Source organism: Oryctolagus cuniculus, chromosome 14 (assembly GCF_051225735.1).
Source record: "Oryctolagus cuniculus isolate XC-2025 breed Fujian yellow rabbit chromosome 14, ASM5122573v1, whole genome shotgun sequence".
Taxonomy (NCBI): domain Eukaryota; kingdom Metazoa; phylum Chordata; class Mammalia; order Lagomorpha; family Leporidae; genus Oryctolagus; species Oryctolagus cuniculus.
In genome coordinates this window covers 6,230,300-6,251,469 of record NC_142880.1, presented here as the reverse complement: position 1 = coordinate 6,251,469, position 21,170 = coordinate 6,230,300, and the positions used below count along the sequence as shown (strand labels likewise).

At 43.3% G+C, this 21,170-nt stretch overlaps 1 protein-coding gene and 1 non-coding gene across 2 annotated transcripts; both read left to right on the top strand.

The window, feature by feature from the left end:
- Nucleotides 1-29: 29 nt before the first annotated feature.
- Nucleotides 30-20,981, top strand: TMEM167A (transmembrane protein 167A). Its single transcript, XM_008261902.5, has 4 exons — nt 30-75; nt 11,633-11,742; nt 14,746-14,780; nt 19,217-20,981. The coding sequence occupies exons 1-4, from the start codon at nt 73-75 to the stop codon at nt 19,285-19,287; spliced, it is 219 nt and encodes a 72-aa protein (XP_008260124.1). The 5' UTR covers nt 30-72; the 3' UTR covers nt 19,288-20,981.
- Nucleotides 12,430-12,564, top strand: LOC127492888 (small nucleolar RNA U109). The gene has a single exon (XR_007922716.1). It is a non-coding gene; the product is annotated as a small nucleolar RNA U109 (small nucleolar RNA).
- Nucleotides 20,982-21,170: the final 189 nt, after the last annotated feature.

Here is a 21,170-nt window from a genome sequence, read left to right as displayed (position 1 = left end):
GGGCGGAGCGCGCGCACCTCTTCCGCCCTGGGCCCGGAAGGGTGATGTGGCTGAGGCACCGCCGACCTCACTATGGTAAGAACGGGGGCTGCCGGGCGCCCCTGCGAGGCGGGCAGGGCGCTGCGGGCCCCCGCGGGGGCTGGAGGGAGCCGTGGCGGTGTCTCGGCGCTCCCCGAGCCGGGGAGGTGCACAGGCCCCGGAGCGCTGTGGCCGGCCCCCGCCCGCCCGCCCGCCCGCCCGGCCAGTGTGGGCCGAGCGTCCCAGCAGCAGCGCGGGGGCCCGTGGAGGCCAGTGTCCGGCTTGGGCTGCGCCGGGGTGGCTGGACCTGGCGGTTATGGAGGTCATCTGGGGTCGTGGACCCCCCTAGGCGTCCGGGCTGCGCAGCTCTCCACTTGGGATCCTCGTGTTTGCCTCCTTGTCTCTCCCTGCGGGCTTGACCCCGGCGCCGTTGTTTGATTTTTGGTTTTTTTATTTAACACCTAACGTGCACACCAGCAGTTTCACCTGTTGAATCCGTGGCCTTGCATGCAGGCGCCTCCCATGCTTGTCTGCAGGATGCGCCCGTGCAAACCGCAGGTTGTCGTGATGGGCTTTCTGTGCAGAGGCCCTGAGGGAGCTCATTCCGCGTCTCCCGGCGGCGTCCGGCCGGGGAGGCCTCTCCCACGCCCCCCACCATGAGGTTCTGTGCGTGCAGCGTTGTGGGTTCCTGCCCGTTCCCCTGACGGTTTGGGCCCCCGCAGGCAAGCTTGGACTGGTGAGTCCCCGAGGTTGGCAGAAAGCGGGGCTGACATTGGCAGGTGCAGGATGAGAAGGGAAGCCCGCGAGGCCGGGGACGGAGACCATCATCGGGAGTGAGAGTGCAGCCTCCGCACCGCCCGGGTGAACCGACGAGGAAGCCCACGTGCCCAATGTGGACCGCGGAAGCCTCGCTGTGGGGAAGCCCCGCGTGCTTGGTCCTGCACTCTGAAAAGCCACCGTGGCCCCGGGAAAGCTAGGATTTCCGAGGCGAAAATTCACTGCCCTTGTGTTGCTGCAAAAATCCCGTCCGGCACCCAACCCTTACCCCTTGAGTCAGAGACTCAAGGGTCACCGCTTGTTGGATGCCAGCTGCTTGGGTGTGGGTGGAGCGTAAGTCACAGTCGCCCCTGGACAGGGGTGCCACCTGCTAGAGGCGCCCATGTCAGCTGCTTTCCCCACCTACCAAGGTTCGTTAGAGTCCTTACTGCGGTGCCCTTAACCTGCTGAGAAAATTCACTCCGATTTCAATTTTAATATAGAAGGAAGACTGTCATTTCTGATTCTTTCTAGAGGATGAAATTGCATTATTTGTCACATGATCCAGGTCAAGGATACCTTCCTCCTCAATCCTAGTGTCACGTGGACTGGCTAGCAGCAGCACTGTGTTGAAGATCAGTGGAATTGGGGCTGTCTTGCCTTGCTTTTCTAAAATTCAAGATAATAATAGCTTTCATTTATTAAGCGCTTTCTGTGTTCCAGGTCCAGCTCATCCAGAGACATCTGGTTATAAATATTGTCTTGCTTGAAGCTCACAGCAACTCCCGAGTAGTTTTCCTCGGGAGAGGGACATGGGGAACGAGGCCACGGCCTTGCCTGGGGTCACACAGCTAGTGGGTTGTGAAGCCTGGGTTCAGGTGGGTTTTAATGTTCAGGCGGCTGAGGTCTCCATGCTTTGTCGTTGGAAACAGCATGACTGAGGATGGAGGAAGTCTTGGAGATCTGTTGCCCTCCCACCTAAGTACCGTTGTCACTGCATATCCATGGGACATTGGTTCCTGCCCCGCTTTTCCCACGGATGCCACAGTCCACGGAGGTGCAGCCCCTTAGAGAGAATGAGTGTTTGCCCATAGCTTGCCCACATTCTCAGGTACAGTCTAAATCCTCACTAGACTACTTCCAATAGCTAATACAAATGCACGCTGTGTGAATAGTCCTTACACCGTGATCTTCAGGGGCTAGTGACGGGGGCAAAGTGTACGTGTCTAGTACAGATGGCGTTGTTTCCCTCAACATCTTCATCTGCAGTTGAGCGTGTGGCTACGTAGGGCTCGTTGTGTTGCTTTGCGTGAATAGTGTCGCTCTGAGAGGATACATGAGGGACTGGTAGTGACGCAGAGCCGTTTGGGCTAAGGGAGCTACCTTTTGTGGTATATTCTCTTAAGCTTGGGAGCTTAATGACTTTCCCCAGAGATGCTGTATTAGGCGCTCTATGATGAAAGTCTGTACAGTGTTCAATTAAAGATTGGCATAATTTGGCACGTATGAAGAAGCAAATGCAGAGGGCTCCGTAGGTTGCCCAGTATTAGCACGCAGAGCGAAGCTGAAGGGGACCGGCTCCCTCGGTCACTGAATCCTGTGCCCCTCTCCTGTGCGTGATGCCATTCATGACGTAGGACATTCAAGAGGAAGAGGAAGGTTTGTACGAGGGAGGCAGCAAAGTAATGTCTGCTGCCACAGCTCCTCTGACAGCCTCAGTGAAATGGCATCGCAGGCCAGAGGCAAGCGTTCCTCGTGCCATACACGGAGTTCTCTTCTCACTCGAACTGCACTTGGACGGCACAGGGCGGGAGTCTGAGGGTGGATGCTGATCCTCTCCAGCCGAGTGCCAGTTTGCAAGTAACACCGCCCAGGGGGCTTGGGGAAACTGTAGATGCCCAAATCAGTTAAGTCCAGACTCCTGGGGATTGATGAGCTCCACAGGATTCGAATTAGCGCGGCGGGGGGGGGGGGGGGGGGTCACTCCATGCGTTACCCTCTGTGTTCTCCTTTTGTCTTTGCCTGATTTTACATGGTCACAGTACTTAACCATAGCAAGATTTTTCTTTTCAGAAAACTTTCTCTGGCCATGGGTGAAGTGCATATTTTTAATCGCAGTATTTATCATAGTGGTACATTTGCTTGCTTTTAACACTTCAGACACTTCTGTTGCCTTATTTTTAGATCTGAAATATCCCAAGTTAGCTCCAGAGCCAAGCAGCACAAACATGGTAGATTAATTGTAGGTTCCATGACCATGAGATAGAAATAAGGACCAATAGCCACTGGTGTTGCTAAGGCGGACAAATACAGGTGATTCTGCTCTCAGCTGTGGCTTTAACAGGACCAGGGACATAAAATGAAATTCACCTGACAGAGCGAAGTGTGATTTATCAAAGAACAAATTGATCTACTTGGACAGTGATCGCGGCCACGGGTGCTGAAGTAGGTGGCCCCAGAGGCGTGTGTGTGTACATTTGTGTACGTGTCCGCGTTTTCTGTCATAAGAGCTAATAGCGGTATATGACTTGGTAAGTAGAAACTAGTTGGAAGATGCTGCCCTGACCTAGATTCGGAAATGATAACATGCTGCCCCACTTTGCACTGAACTGTTTATCACAGGTCAGGAGTATCATTGCGGTATCCCTTCTGCTAGAGGGGAATGAATTCTGTTTCCATCTAGAAGGAGTAGCAGTTAATACAAGTGACGGTGTTGCCATCTGCAGAGTTCTGAAAATTTGGATTCTTGTTCTCAAGTACTTCAGCTAAATGGAGAGACTAGTTTGTCAGTAAAAATGCATTTCCAACACAGGAGACTCAACATTGCAGCTCCGAGGCAATGTGTGATGCATTAAAAAAAGAGGCCTTATTCAGCAAGGTCGTTCCATAATTTTGATAATCGAAAAAATGGATGAGCTGGAAGGTACTGAAAGGATCGAAAGCTGGGGACAGTGCTGTATGTTTAGTCAGCGTCCTGACTGCAGAGTAGGTGGCTAGAAGCCAGTCTTGGAGCAGTGTCTAGGCTTAGGATGTTTGGTCTGTTAATGTGCGCATTTCCTCTGCTTTGGGTGCTTTCTTTTTAAGCTTCTAATTGGACTTTGCATGGATCTGCCTCTGCCTATGCATTGATGTTACTGCATCTCCTATAGTGGTGGCAGAATGAAAGCCCAGCGGATTCACTTCAGGATGATGATGCAGAATAACTGCTTTCTGCTCTGGGTGAATTAACTCAGTGCAGTAAGGCTACTTTATCTGAAGCCTGTCAAACTGATCAGATGTGAGTGGTCTGATGTGTGTGCAGTGCATAGGGATCATCAAGGGTCTCTGGGAGACATAACTTTGAGAACCTCCAAGCCATGCTGTGTGAAAATGAGCCAACTCTGAGTACAGGTCAAAGGTCAAGGCCTGATCCTTGCAGTTCACAAACCCAGGGCCACTTTTTTTTTCTTAAATGTTTACTGTATTTATTTATTTGTTTGTTTTGAAGTCAGAGTTAGAGAAAGGGAGAGGCAGAGATCTTCCATCTGCTGGTTCACTCCCCAGAGCGGCATAACAGCCTGTACTGAGCCAGGCCGGAGTCAGGAGCTAGGAGCCTCTTCCAGGTCTCCCTTGTGAGCCATCTTCCACTGCTTTTCCCAGGCCATTAGCAGGAAGCTGGATTGGAAATGGAGCAGCTGGTAGACCAAACAGCACTTTTATGGGAGGCTGATGTTGTAGGCAGTGGCTTTGACTGCTGTGCTACAAGGCCAGCCCCTCAGGGTCCCCATTCTGATTGCACGTGAGTTGTGTTCAAGGGAGTGCCACAGGCAGCCCTATGTTGAGGGGATGTTACTGAATACCTCTTTATAAAAAGAAAATATTGATGTCATGGTAAACAATGCCACACACCCCCTTTCACAAACCTGTGGATGTGTTACTTTACATGAGAAAAGGAATTTTGCATATGAGTGTGAAGTTAAGAATTTGGTTGTGGGGAAATTTTCCTGGATTGAGGGTGGGTGAGAGTTGGGAAATCCTAGTCACAGAAAGTCCCAGAGGAGGCTCCTCTGTAACCTCTGCAGGCTGGACTAGCTTCAGGAGGAGCTGTCAGACCCATTGGAGGCCTATCACTTCACATTTGTGTTGTGTTGAGTGTCTCAGTTGGTGTAATTTGTTAGAACACAATAGAAAACATACTCAAGAGGAGAGCTTCATTTGCAACAAAAGCTGTTTTCAATTCATTGAAAATAGAAATTGGTAGACTCTGAATAGAATGTGAACTAATTTGTAAGTATCAAAATTTAAACATGAGTTACTTTTTTTTTTTTTTTTTTAAGATTTATTTATTTGAGAGGCAGAGCTTCCATCAACTGGTTCACTCCCCACATGGCTGCAATGGCTGGAGCTGGGCTGATTGGCATCCAGGAGCTTCTTGTGGGTCTCCCACGTGCGTGCAGGGGCCCAAGTGCCATCTTCTGCTGCTTTCCCAGACCATAAGCAGAGAGCTGGATCAGAAGATGAGCAGCCGGGACATGAGCTGGCACCCATATGGGATGCCAGCGCCTCAGCATGAAGGCTTAGCCTACTATACCGTAACACTGCCCACCCCATCTTCCCTGCCCCACCATGAGTTACTTCTCATCCAGCAATTGTAGTACTCACCTTCCTCTTACCCTCCCCTCCAGAATGCCTGCATAGGTGCAGAAGTAGAATAGTTTAACTGTTGCATGTTGTTGCTGATCATGAAAATTTGTAGATAGACTGCTTATCATTGAGGGTTAGTAAAGTGATATCCTCTTTGACAGATCCCAAGTCAAGCAGAGATAAAGTAAACATGACCAAGACCACACACAGTAGAGACCCAGAACACAAAACTTTTTTCAAAACTGCTGTGGAGCCCATTGCCCTTAGCCACGGGCCTTTCCTAGACAGCTGGAGTTGAGTGGGTCTCTGGGCACTGGCAGGGAGTTGTTGATTCTGAGTTTCTTCCTTCAAGGAAAACTGTAGAAAATGTATGTAGTAGAAGTCTATTTTTCAGAAAAACCCCTCTGTGAATACAATGTTTATGCACAGGAAAAGAGCCAGTGTCTTTTTATTTATCCAGTTGTTAACAGTGCTCTCCATATGGCTACGCTGGGGAATGGAAAGAAAGCCAAATGCGAGGTTTCTGTGTTTTCACTTTGAGTAGGTCTAGATTATTAGTTTACACCAAACACATGATCTATTGCTGGCCTTTTAAAGTTGATGTTTCTATTTTATAATCACTATTTTAAAATATTATAGAAGTTCTCAGCTTTACTTTTGCTTTTATGGCACTGTTATTCACAACTTTGATTTTTAATGTTCAGGCTTAGTTGGCAGTAAAATCATTTTACAGTATTGCCCTTATGAGGAAAATACGCTATTTTCAGGAACAAAAGCATTGCAAAGTATAAGGTATACTTGTTCATTTAAGATAGATTACATAATTTATTGTCTTATTTTTTAAACCACATTCGTGCAAGCAAAATACCAACTATTAATAGAACAACTTTAGTTAAGAAAAACATCTGTTAAAATGAATCTGAAGCTTTAATATTCTTGGTTATAAAATTCTGTCCCTTGAATATTGTTTAAGTACAATTGGCAAGCAAAACACGGTAAAGATCTGCCCGCCCTGGAAAATTCGTTTTTCATTTTCAAAGTTTGCTTATTTTGCTCACCAGCCAGAGAAATAAATAGGTATTCCTTCGGGGAGATGCACGCCAAGATCAGTGTGAGTTTGCAGAGGGAGATGAGGGGGTCCACACACAGCTGCCTTCATTACTTGGTGCTCTAAGGACTAGCTGTGGGACTACTACAAACCTGATGTTATCCATCTTTCTATTTATTTACTAGGAAAGCCTAAATTAGAGTGCCAGTGTTAGAGAAGAATCTATTTAAAATATGTAAAATGCTGCTGCTTAAGTTGGCTTTTCAAAATAGCATTCACAGCTAAATACCAATCTATAGTGGTGTGTGGAGGCTTCTGTTGAGTAGTTGGCAAGATGCTGTGTTCAGCAGTCTGATCTACAGTCCTTGTTGAAAAATATCCATTGTTAATCTGGAATCTGAGTTAGCGTGTTCGTTACTCGCTCAGCATTTTCCAGTGATCACCATGTGCTGTCTCGCGCTTAGTAGTGGAGGTTGTTAAGAACCTCAGTGGTGCGGTTCGGTGGGTGCAACTGAAGGAAGGCACACACGTAACACGCAGACATACAAAGATGCTGACCCTGCTCAGCATGGAGAGGGCCTCTGAGAGGAGAGGACACCCAAGCCTGGAAGAGTGTCAGTTCCCCAGACAGGCAAGAAACAGCACCTTGAAAAAAGCCACGATTTAAAATACTAATCTTGGTAAATCAATTTACCTACCACTTTCTTAAAATCATCTGTGACTTCATTATATGCTCAGCTTCCTCTGTTCACTTTAATGACTTTTTTTTTTTTTTTTTTTTGACAAGCAGAGTGGATAGTGAGAAAGAAAGACAGAGAGAAAGGTCTTCCTTTGCCGTTGGTTCACCCTCCAAAGGCCGCCACGGCTGGCACGCTGCAGCCAGCGCACCGCGCTGATGCGAAGGCAGGAGCCAGGTACTTATCCTGGTCTCCCATAGGGTGCAGGGCTCAAGCACTTGGGCCATCCTCCACTGCCTTTCCGGGCCACAGCAGAGAGCTGGCCTGGAAGAGGGGCAACCGGGAAAGAATCCAGCGCCCCGACCGGGACTAGAACCCCGTGTGCCAGCGCTGCAAGGCGGAGGATTAGCCTAGTGAGCCTCGGCGCCAGCCTAGTATCATTTGCATATTGAAAACCCTGATTTGCTTTAATCCTGAGACCAACGCTTTGTATCCCAGAACAGCAGGAGCTAAGCGTCAAGAGGACCACTATAGGTGACAGGCTGATGTCTGTAACCCCGAAACACTGTCCTGACCACGGTCTGGAGTGCATCAAAGACCTCACCAGCTAAAGGTGATCCATTTAAATTCTTAAATTTGTGACCAGCGCCATGGCTCACTAGGCTAATCCTCCACTTGTGGTGCCGGCACCCTGGGTTCTAGGCCTGGTCGGTGCACCGGATTCTGTCCCGGTTGCCCCTCTTCCAGGCCAGCTCTCTGCTGTGGCCCGGGAAGGCAGTGGAGGATGGCCCAAGTACTTGGGCCCTGCACCCCATGGGAGACCAGGAGAAGCACCTGGCTCCTGGCTTCAGAGCAGCGCGGTGCGCCGGCCATAGCGGCCATTGTGGGGTGAACCAACGGAAAAGGAAGACCTTTCTCTCTGTCTCTCACTGTCCACTCTGCCTATCAAAAAACAAAACAAAAAAAAGTTGTGTACATCATTTAGTTCATACCTATAAATGGTTTCACATACACAAATGTGCTTCCTTCATACAGGCTGTTTCCAAATGCCTGCGTATCTTTTATTGTGAAAAATTCATACAAACGTAGAAAGAATGCTAACAAGCAAGCCTTCATCTATTCAGCATTTCATCGTGAGCCCTGCTCTTCTCTCCCACACAGGCTGGCTTATTTAGAAGCCAATCTCCAGTGTCATGTCATTGAAGCACATGTACACAGTACAAACCCAGGAGTTTAGACACTCCCTTAGGAAGATGATAAATGCACTTTCAAATTGCTTTCCCAGCTACTTTAACACAAATCTTTTTGCAGGGACTGAATATGCTGATTATTGCCTGAATATTGGGGGGGGGAGGCGGGGAGTGGGGCTGGTATGTGGTTCCCATTGTATTTTGTCCCTCTCCTTTGCCCATCTAAATTGTTCCCTTTCAGGAAACCCTGAGACCCTGCTGCTGCTTTCTCCTTGACACTTTACCTTCTGAAAATAGCGTTCTTTGTCCACAAGGCTTCAGTCGTCACTTGGCTACTACTTACTGCTGTTTAATTTTGAAAACATGCATTGTGTTCTTAGTGGCTTGTGACTGCTGTCTTCCTCAGTAGTCTCATCTATAGGTAATAACATCTGCCTCACATGTATGAGAATAACACAGAGTAAGCACTTAGTGAGTAGCAATAATTTTAATGCTTTGCTAGAAATTCCTAAAAGGAAGCTGTCAACTCATAGATCTCTTAAAAAAATTTTCATTTGAAAGGCAGAGTTGGGGGTTGGGGAATGAGATGGGGAGGTGGTCAGAGAGATTTTCTATCCACTGATGCACTGGCACACTCCCCAAAAGCATACAACAGGCCAGGGCTGAGCCAGGCCACACGAAAGCCACCCAGGTCTCCCATGTGGGCAATCATCTGCCCTCAGGTGCAATAGCAGGAAGCTAGATAGAGGAGAGAGGAGCTGGGATTCCATCCCAGGCACTCTGATAGGGAGTGCGGTATCCCAAGTGGTAGCTTGATCCACTGCACCACAGAGCTTGCCCCACCATGTGTGTTTTTGAATCTAATGTCTAGCTTCAGTCTCCAGACAGAGTACACAGGAAATTCACAAGTTCAGTCATGTTGGCTGGGAGGAAATGTGTTTCATGAGCTTGTTGTCCAGTGATGTTCATTAATATATTCATAACACGTGTCAACATTGGACCATTGAAAGAAACACATTGTTAAGACCGTGTTTTTTCTACCCACAGTTGATCATTAGTAAATTTATTGGTTTATTTCAAGATATGTCTAGCACTTGTTTTCACAGGTACAAAATTAAAACCCATTTTAGTCAAAAGCAAGCTGTATTAAACTTTACCTTTCCTATAGACATAAAGGAATTACAAAAAAAAGATAAGTATTGATATGGTAAGTACAAGTCATTTTTTTTTATCTTTTTCACACCATGAAAGGTAGCTCTTAGAAAATTTGTGTTCAGACAAGTTGAGAATTAGGTAAAAGACTTACGTAGACATACTCGCTGCATCTTCTTGCCTTTACATAAAAGTTTACATCCTAAAGATGAAGTGGTTGTGAAATATTGCATCCTCTTTCATACCAGATAGCACTAAATGTAAGCATATTTTGTCATCAAGAATATTGGTAAATAGCAGGTATATATAATTATTTTTTCAGTAAAAAGAGGTAAAAGGTTTAAAAGGATATTGTAGGGGCCCGAGTTGTGGCACAGTGGATAAAGCTGCCACCTGTGCTGCCAGCATCCCATGTGGGCGCTGACTTCATGTCCTGTCCACTCCACTTCGGATGCAGCTCCCTGCTAATGGCCTGAGAAAAGCCACAGAAGGTGGCCCAAGTGCTTGGGCCCCCGCCGCCCACGTGGGAGACCCAGAGGAAGTTACTGACTTGAGCCTGGCTCAGTCCCGCCCATTCAGGGAGTGAACCAGTGGATGGAAGATCTTTCTCTCTGTAACTTTTTCAGATAAGTCTTTTAAAAAGGGTATATTGTGACAATTTCTGACAGGACTAGTTCTTAAGTTTACTCTGGCTTTTCTTATTCATTTTCTATGTGAACTTCAGAATCAGCTATTTCAAAAATAACTTGTTGGTATTAACTTTACTTCAAATTCATATGTTAGCTTCACAGTGTTGCCTTCCAATGTAAGAACCTGGCATATGAGTCTGTTCTGCCCTTACATTCTTGCATGTTTTAAGCATTTCAGTTTTCCTTTGATGCCAATGCTGTACGTTTCGTGTTAAGCTTTCTCCTAGGTCATTGAGCTTTCTGGCCTAGTTCCTGTCGTGGATGGAGTCTTTTTATTCCTTTGTCTTTCAACTGGATGGTAACACATGCAGGCTGTTGGTCCACATATTTTAACCCATTAAGTTCCAGGTTTTCAAGTCTGCAGATATTTCAATGACATAGGAGCCGTTTATTATTACTCCTCTTAAGTCCCTACGAGTGTCCTACTCCTAGGATGATGGGACAGAACAGGTTAATTCTGTGCACACTCAGCGTAATTCCCTTAAGGTCTTTTTCACTGTATTCTTTGGGACTTACCAGGTTACCATTGTTCTGCAAGTAGCAGTTTTGCAATTTGTGATCTTTATATTGGTCCTGATTTGGGGGGCAATGTTTCTAAGTTTACTGAATCAGTATATTACTGGCTTTTGTATGAGGTCAGTGTGTTATATCAGCCAGTGTGTGAAGGTTATTAAATGTACAACAATATTGCACTTTGTTAAAATGGTTTCATTACTTACTGTGTGGGTCGGCACAGGTGCTGGAGATGCACTCTGGTAACACAGCGCTCACCCTTCCGTGGTTAGGTTAGTAAGTTCGGCCAGGGTTTCCATGGGGACTGGAAAGGAAGTTCTGCGTGAAAGTGGAGAAAGCACAGATGGACTCAAGGACACTCCTGGAGAGGGGGACACTTGAGCTAAGTTCCTAATAGAGTCAGCCTCAAGATTTAACTATTAAATGATGAATAATGTTGACTCAACAGTAAAATAGTAGGTACTTGACTTTCATCCAAATCTAAGGGACTGTTGTTGGTCAGTACATGGGTTTAGAGCATTTTTATCCTGGAAGGTTCCGAGTTGAAAGAAACTGGTGACCATTGATGCCGTCTGCCGCCCCCCACCCCCCACCCAGCTTCACAGCAAGGCCAGCCACTCAGTGAGGTCGCTCCCCGGCTACTGGCAGGGGAGGGAGACTTTAGGGTGGACTCCTGGGACCTCTATGCTGGTTACGTACTGACTCAGCTTTGGTCAGTATGCCTGATTCAAGGCATTTCTATGTTCTTATATTTAGATCTTACTGTTGTTGCTCCCCCTGCATTACTTAGCCCAAAGACTGGACAGGAAAGTACGTGTTTCAAGTGGCCTGGTTTTACAATGACATGTCAGGCATTGTCATTGTGTTTGCCTTTTTGAAAAAATAAAAACATGATTCTTGATATGGAATTGTCTGGCATTTTTTTATCTATGCAGTTTTTCATATATTTTTTTTTTCTCTTTTTAGTCTGCCATTTTCAATTTTCAGAGTCTGTTGACTGTAATCTTGCTGCTTATATGTACCTGTGCTTATATCCGATCCTTGGCACCCAGCGTGCTGGACAGAAATAAAACTGGGTATGTTACTAATGATGTCTGATCACATATTAGTGCTTATGGACACTGAATATTAATGACAGTCTTTAGATACATTAATTACATGACATTACATGACAGTCTTTAGATACATTAATTCCGAAGTGTAATTTAATGTGTTAATAACACTTTACATTGCTTGCTCCCTCCATTTTTAAAAATACAAAAGTTTTGTATTTACGTTATCTTACTATAGTAAGGTAAATTTTCGAAGTGACCTGAAGTGTGGTAAAATGAGTGTATGGTGGAGGTCCTTTAACCTAGTTGAAGTGTGTCCGCCCAGCAGGTAGGACATTACCTCCACTTTATTTGCAGGCACTGTCTTTACTCTGAACTCCTGTTGCATTTACTCTTAAGTACGTCATTTACTTTGTCTAATTGTTGAAGTTATATCATCTTCACTTACTGCTTAGTTGGGCGTGAAGTCATTCCACCCAAGCAGTCCGTCCCATTTCTCTATCCTTTGCCCAGCAAACCTACGGCTAACCTGTTATGAAGGCATACAGCAGAAGCCAGTCAATACTCAGCTGTCTAAATAGTTTCTTGGGATGCTAAGATAATGTTTGTCTCATAAGATACTTGCGTTTCTGTCATTAAGAATAGTTACATATACTTGGGTTTGCACTTTCCTGACGCTGTCACGGAAGCTTTTTCTCCAAAGCAGGTAGGCTGCATGTGGAGATGTCTGCTTGACCTTTGGGAGCAGGAATGCGCCCACAACCTGCTACATGAACAAAGGAGTTCTCAGGGCCGCCAGCCGTGCAGTAGAGGTTGAGTGGTAGTGTAGTCCGTCCTCCTACATGAGAGACCCATAAAGAGGCAGGGCTATTGTGCATTTGTAGTATCTACTAATACAGTCAACGGAATGAAACCTTTTCTGAATTTGTTTCTACTTTCAAAAATGTTAGAATCTTTTTATTTATACATAAATATTTCCTGTAGGAGAAATTTCTATAAGCCCAAGTATACCACACCTAGATGGAGATGTGTAGGCAGGTTAGATAAAACAAGTTCTTGAGGACTTGAATATTTAAAATAACCTCAATTGTTGCTGCCTCAGATAATAGAGAACGAAGCAGCAGGAAGATTGCTGCTTTGTCTTTTTTCTTAGTTTTCGACCCCACAGCATTTTCAACAGAAACACTCACTGTTATGTTGCCATAGAAACTAAGCATCATAATTGTATTGGTTTTTGTCAACTGAGTGCATCTTTTATTTAATAGGTAGCATTTGGAATATTACAGAAGTATGTCTAGGGAGGAAAACAGGTGGTGAAAAAGGCAGCTTCTTGAGTTGCCAGGTTAGGCTTTTTTTTTTTTTTTTTTGATCCATTTATAAAGCTTTCAGTATGCTTATTTGGGTCTTAACAGTTTTTAAGTGATACATTGTTTCCAGAGTGTTAGACCTGAAGAAACCTTGGCTTTGTGATCCTAACAGTTTCAGGCTGTTCTCTGTGCAGCCCTAAGCTACCCAGCTAGCACCTTCAGGCAGCCTGATCCACCTGCCTGAATTCACTCCCTCAGCCAGAGCAGCTTAAAGTTACAAGTGCGTGTTGGAATCAGAGGTTTCTTAGAATCAGGAACCATGGCTTTGCAGATGCCTAACCTGCTACCTTCCAGTTTTTGATGAGGAAATATAAGCCAAATTTAAGAGACAGTCTGGAGTTGCTATCACATGTGCTTAGCGCCTGTGCCTTACTGAACACAGTGCATGGTGGTGACTCCAGGAACTTTCTGTGTAGTCCTCGATCCTCATGAGCAGTCCCGTGATGGCAAGTGCTATTGTTAAAGGGATAATCACTTTCCCGCAAATGGCAGCAAGTGGGACTGAATTTAAGGGTAGTCCACCTTGTATTAGTTTATATTTCTATAGTAAACTTGATTTACTTGTCAGATTTCCATCCTTTGTATTTCTGCCCATTTCTTTGAATCTGTGATCTGTGCTGAGGTTTTTTCTTTTTTTTTTTTTTTTCTTGATTTTTTGCTTGGAAGTCATGAAGTTATTAGGCTTTAGAACAGCAACATACATAGAACTTAATGATCCAGTATTTTCTGTCAGTCATCCGTACACAAGATGCCATGATTTATTAGCCAGCCATTTCTCTGAATACAAAAATAATACAATTTAAATTTCCCTGGAATTGCCATTTTTTTATTTTATATTGTGATTTTGCTGACCCAATTCTAGCTTACACAACAAACATTAGTTTATCCTTGTAACCATGTATAGTACCACTTAGAATTCTATTGTCAAATCGACAAAACAGCGTCAGCAGTTTTTTTCTAGATATCTCTGTTCATTGAAAACTAAGCCAGTTTTTTAAAGCTGTTACCTGTTATACATGCCAAGCAAATGATACATCCATATAGTATATAACTCATTTCTAATACATTCATAGAATTTAATTGTCCATCTTTATCGTCCTTCATCTTATTTCCAGATAATATTGTTTTAAATGCCGCATTCAGTAAACTAATAGTAGCCTCTGAATTGGGAAGTTTTCTTCTTAAACATATTTTTATATTCTCACTAATGACACAGATAAATAAACACTATCATTTGACTTCATAATTAAAGATTATTGAAGTACAGAGCTGCATTTCTTACCAATTAAAAATTGTAGTGCGTGTTTTGACTCTCACAGTTAAAGCCTATGTTCATGTATTATTTTGTCAAATAATTGAATCCTAAATACATTAAGCCTTTGTGCAAATTTTTGTTACCCATTATTTTACTCCAGATTAGACCCCTGACACTAATATATTCCATTTTATAGCATTTTTCATCACGTGGTGGATATGTTGTTGCCCTTTCATGCACAAGTAAATGTTTACTAAACATCAAATTGGCAGATTTCAGTTTTGAGCAAAGTGTTAGAGGTTAAATTGCAAATGTGTGATTAATTTTCTGTATGATACAGAAAGAGAAATGATTAGCTTTTTCAAATAACCCATAGCCATTTTTTTTCTCTTTTATTCTGTGCAGACTGTTGGGTATATTTTGGAAGTGCGCCCGAATTGGTAAGTATGCTCTCCCTCTATTCACACAAATCTAATGTCCGTTTGCAAAATTCAGGCTTGTCAATTTTATTTATTTTTGCTAAACTTTATAGAGTCCCAGTAAGCCCTGTCCTTTGTGTTAGTTAAATATAAATTGGGTGGATACTTAATAATATTTCAGTAGTGTGGAGGTAGAAAATACAAGAAAAATCTAATTTAGGTTTTAAGTACTGTAGACACTATACATGCTTGGTTCAGATTTTTTTTTTTTTAATAACTATTTTAGAGATGGAGAGAGTAGGACTCCCATATGATGGCTTATGTCCCAGATGCTGCAGTGGTCACAGGGCCAGTGCCAGGAACCAGGGTGTTGTTTTATATCTCCCAAGTGGTGTCAGGAATCCCACTACTTGAGCCGTCATCTCTTCCTGCCAAGGCTCTTCAGTAGCAGGAAGCCAGAGTCACGAGCCTGAGCTGGACTCAAAACCAGGCCCTTGGATAAGGGACACAGGCATCCTAACTGGTGTCCTGACCACTAGGTCAGAGGCCCGTCCCAAGAGGGATTTCAGACAGACACATACAGTTTGATGCACACCACGTTCATGTTATAGGGTGAGCTGTTTTGTGTGTTGTTTACCATTTTGATTTCCTGTCTGATGAAGGGATTAAGATTGCAGTATCTTAATTGTGTTTATAAACACAAATAATTACTCATCCCAGTCACCTATGGTGGTGCTTATATAGCATTAAGCACTGTCCCCAGCACATAGTAGACTCTGAAATGATTGATGACTGGGGGAACTTAAATGTATTATATAGCTGTAATTCACCAGTACTCTTGAAAAATAGATTGTATCATTTTTAACATAACTAATTAAAAAAACAAACCTACATCATTTGTACTTAATACCAGTCGGACTGAAAATGTTTCTTCTCTCTGAAATTATTTGCATGATGAAGAGAATTTTTATTTTAGTATTCTTCTCCTAACATTGAATTTATACATAACTATTTTTTTCTTTTTGAAAGCTATCAGACTTTTATTAAAAAAATTTTCTTGCATTTGACATTTAATCTAACTGGCCATCTGACAGTGGCCTGAATTTCTCTCATTAATCCCTTTAAACGATCTAGGAAATTTAAGCATTGTTGTCCATGAACTATGTTTCTTTTAGAATGGTATGTTTTACTCTAGTTTTCAGCTTGTCAGGAATGTGGAAAATTTAGAAGATGGTTCATAATAGAAAACATTTAGAGATTGAAAAATACAAAGTTCTTGTAATTCTCTGAAATTTTTCTGAAAATATTCTAGGAATAGATGTAAGATATCTACAAGTGGTTATATCATAAACTGTCTTCAAATCCTAAAAGCGTCTTATAAGATTCATGTGTTGTTCACCATGGAAATAGTTTGGAGAGCAAGTTTTCTTCCCTTGAGCTTTTAATAGACAAGACCCATCGACGGGAAGTTGTCGGCATAATACTAAAGTGTTGTTTCTAAACCTGGGATGATGAAATCATAGAATTACTTGACCTTTTGCGTTCCTTGCTGTAGAAATCATAGCAGAAGCACAGAGGGCCTCACAGAAAAGTCTCTTTGAAGATTCTCACCCTCATCTGGTGACAGTGACACAGACGTTCTCTTCTAGGGAATTCAGTGCTTTGCTGGGCTGCAGTGTCTTTGTCCTTCTTGCTTCTCTTCATGGTATTGGCACGTGAATCTTAACTTGTGAGAACTCTCCTTTACCATCACCCAACATCTTGGGGTGCACAGGACAGCCCCTCCTAAGTCGGTTATCCAGCCCACATTGGAATAGTGCTGCAGTTGAGAAGGCCTAGCCTAGACGTGCAGAGACTTGTGGGACAGGCTTATCTGGCTGAGTCATGTACAACAGCTGCAAACCCTGAATGAACAGCACACATCTTAGCACTTAAAAAGAACCAAGAGGAAAAAGATACAGAGATGAAATGGCTCCCTCGTGGCTAATGCTGATAGCTGATGCTGAGTGTAAACACTTGTAAGCCAGAAGACTTGCTTCAGAGGCAGCTCGGCCTGGGAACGAATGCGAGAATACTGCCAGGGAGCAGGAGCGGCAGAATCTGTCCCGCAACTGCTGAGAGAGAACACGAGGAAGAGCCGCACGTGGAGTTAGGCTGAGTCTTCTTCTCAGCTTGGTCATAAATTGCAGAGTCCTACCGAAATAGGAATGCATTTAAAGTCCATTTATGTAGTAAGTTAGAGAAATATACTATAGCTCCATTCGGCAGGCAGCCCAGGTTGACCTTTGACTCCTGAAGGTATCACTTAAGTTGAAGATGCACGGTTGGTAGCTTTCTTAATGATTTCCTGTCCTATGCTCTATTTTTATGTCTCATTATAAATAATGCTTTTTTCTATTTTTTTTGCTCATTCACTCTTTCCATTTTCCCCTCTTGGCTGTGTGGATGTCACATGTTGGGTGGTTCAGTTAAAATGATCGCTCTTTCCAGCTTTGTGAGAGCATCGGCTTTTTTATTTCGGCAAAGTGGCTTTGAAAATGTCGATGCTGATCCGCTGCTTTCTCAAGCACATGCCCCTCTTATCTTGACATAGAATATATCCACAGAGAGAGGGTACAGCTAATGGGAAAAGACCCAGCAAATCGTCTTATCATGTTGCACACCACATTACAGCAACTGTTTCACATTCGCTGCTACAGACCTGAGACCAGACAAGAAGTAACATTCCTGCCCGAGTTCAACCAGAGATGGCTAGCTCTACCACATGGCAATCTCTTTTAAGAAAATTAAAAACAGGAAAATGAAGCCCATATGCAAATTACAGTGTTCTAAGCCTGAGAATGAAGAACAACTGCTTCAGAAATTAATTTTCAGCAGATGGACAACTTAGAACAATGTTAATTCTTCTTTAGGTGTTCAAAACTGTTAGACAAAGAAAATAGCCCTACTAAGAATAATAGACTGCCTAAATCTACTGGAAACTTATGTTTGAATGACTTTTGTTTTACTTGATGTCTTTTTTATTTTTAAACCTCAAGAGAATTAGCAATGTTAAATTGTGAGCCAAGGTAGTTTTGCGTTTTAAAAGATTTTTTTTTCCAGTTGAGTTAGTGGTATTGTAATACTACTTTCTTTCACTCTGTAGATTTTCTTTCAGCTAGAAGGTGGTTCGTTAAATGTTGATGGATAGAAAAAGCAGCACCAAATATTTGTTTTATATGCCAGTGTACTTCAGAAGTTCATGGAAAAGTAGAATCAAAAGATAGGTTCTTTGGATACAATAAAATTTTGAAATCGGCACGTAACTTTTTTTATGAAACACATTTTCTGTGAACTGCCTAAAATCTCTCTGGTGTATGTGTGTATAAATGTGGATGTTTTCTATGAATGTTGTCTTCAAGCATAGTTAATAATATAAACACACCTACTGATAGTATGGCATCAGGAGCTCAGTGAGGAGGCTCTGAAAGGAATCTAACCCTGAGAATCTTCATTAATAAGAAGGGTGACGCTTGACTGAACCTGGTAAGTGAAATATGGAACCTAGTTAGTTGGAAAAGCTACTTTTAAAACATTGTAGAACAGCACAGCTGAGAGGAGTGTGAAGATCTCTCCCTGCCAGAGGATGTCCAGTGCACACCTGAGACAGGAACATCTGCCCCCTTGCTCTGTTCTCACTCTGCCCTCGAGGCACCGTAGAGGCTCCTGCTGCATTCACTGTGAGTTCATGGGGGAGCAGTAGGAGTTGGACTTAGCTCAATTTCAGGCTTACTTCATGCAAAACGTCTGCTCAAGTGCATGTGATAATGGACTCACACACAAGTAGATATTTTTAAATTCTGCATTTCTAACCAGAAATAATCATACTAAAATAGGCTTGATGCAAATTTTATCCCAAAAATAGTGTATCAAGCATTGATTGTATGTGTGCTTTTTAAAATGCAGTTCTGTGACTGTGCTCTGATAATCTCCATCTCTGGCTGTTTGCCCACCCCTCTCCTTCCAGTATCATTAATGAGACCCTTGAGGGGAAAATCGTGCTTCAAAATTGCATGTTGGATTTGTTTTAATAGGTAGACGTTTCATTTTTATAGGACTAGAATAGGTAATTCTTTGGCCTGGATGGACTTGCTTGAGATGGTTTCTCTTGAATCTTTGTCTTACATTCTGCACTGTTTTATTGTCTGCGGTTACTTGGTGACACGGAGGAGACACTGTCAGTTGCCTAAATATGTGAAAAGGAAGGGTCTTGGAGATACGCGTGTACTGTAGTGCATTATGGATCATGCCTGCTGGTTTGTTGCACCTCATTCCTTGTTTGTTCCACCTCCACCCCCACAATGTTGCGGGCCTCCTAAGCTAGAATGTTCTCTGGGTTCCTAGAGTTGCTCTTCCCTGTAATCACGCACAGTGACCCCTCAGTCAGTCAAGCCGAGTGTCTGCTTGTGTTCCCACAGGTGAGCGGAAGAGTCCTTATGTCGCCGTGTGCTGCGTCGTGATGGCCTTCAGCATCCTCTTCATGCAGTAGCTCGGGGAAAGGCCAGGATGCAGTCGCCTCAGATTTCGTTGTGAACAAGGACTTACCTGCAGAGAATAATGATGGGAAGAATGGCTAGCTTTTTATCTCCGAACACTGAATGAGATAAATTTCCAGATGCTGTTCTCTATTTTTGTTATTGGACCAATGCTCTATATAAATAATTAAGATGTAGCCACTTCATACCCAAAGAGTTTAATGGTATGTCACAATCAACCTCAGTACTGTCATTACAATATTACATTCTGAAAATGTCATTCTGTTGTGTCCAGTACCAATTTTGAATGAGGTATCTGTAAGGCACGTCATAGGAAACAAAATTGGTAAATTATTCCAGTTGTTCTCACTGTGATTTGGACATGATAAATCTTTATAGAAAGATCTTTTTTGGATTGGCTTTTTTATTGAGAAAAGTAACTCAGTATGTGTTGATAAGAATTGAATTCATGTTTATAATGCTTGTTTCTCCTCTGGCCACACCATTTTGGTCACTAACCAGAGTACCTCTACCAGTAGCAAACTCTGTAGCTTCTTACAGGTGTTTAAAATATTTAAAACAAGCCTGTGCAAGTCTTCAGGAAGATAAATGAGTCGTGACTTAAAAGTAATGTTCACGTGTACCATAAGAGCGTTAAGACTAGCCACCTGGCAGAGTAGCTTCTGAAACCTCTGGTCAAGTGTAGATAAATGTCTTCCCAGACTTGACCAGCTGGCTGTCGTGTTCTGAAATGGACAACATTTCCCGAATAAAAAGAGCACTTTTGAAGAATTCTAGAATGAAAATATACATGCAGTTTTCATTCTTATTAATGTCATTTCTTTAAAACTGAAATAATCAGTTGCCCCAAAATGAACTGTATTTGTTTTTTAATACAGCACTTTAAACCTAGTTTGTCAGCTTGAACTGGAATCTCTTGTATGACTTTGTAGGTGATAAACAGTTTACAGACTACTTTCCAGTGTGCTACGACATGCATATCCTTTAATTTTGATAGTGAAGGAACACCCCCAGCCATTTTCTGTCTAGGCAAACATGAATTACACATTTTACAATAAGCCAATCACTACAAAGTTATGATTTTTTTTTTGTGAGAGGCAGACAGAGCTCCCATCTGCTGGTTCGTTCCTCCGGTGCATGCAACAGCCTGGGCAAGGCTGGAGCCAGGAGTCAGGAACACAGTCCAGGGCTCCCACTTGGGTGACAGGAACCCAGTTACGTCAGCCACCACCACCGCCTTGCAGGGTCTGCATTGGCTGGAAACGAGCCAGGTCCAGGAATCCAATCCAGGTTTGATGCGGGACACAGAGATGTTAATCACAGTGCTGTCAGTGGTTAACGTTTCTTAAGGCTCAACTCAAATTCACCTAAAATTTCAGTGCCGACAGAAGATTAAAGCTTGAATTATCCAGTATTAAGTAGATACAGCTCTTAACTTCTCTGTTAAGGTTTAAAAACAAACTTTTTAAATAAAATTATATACAAAAAACTCACAAATGACTATCTCCAAAGTAGCTCTTTCTGCAGAAACAGCATGAAACTGAAAGCCGCCTAATTAAAAGCCCTTTTGGATTACTTGGCATGGTCTCCGCAAATATCTAAAGCATATTTTGTGTTGCCTGGTTTGTGTTTTGTTTTGGAGCAGTTTTGACAAAATAAAAAAAGCTGTTGTAGGTTGTTTTTGGCATGTCTCTGGTGAAAGTTACGTGTTCTTGCTTTAGAGCGGGAATCAGGTTAAGATTGTTGTCCGTGCCCTGAGCTGTCGCAGACTACATTAGGTCATGGATTTTTAGGGTATCCCCAAAATAGGGCTCCACTGGCAGCACAGCCATGCAAAGTAAGTCACCTTTCTGGGTCAGGTTTTTGGGTGACCATC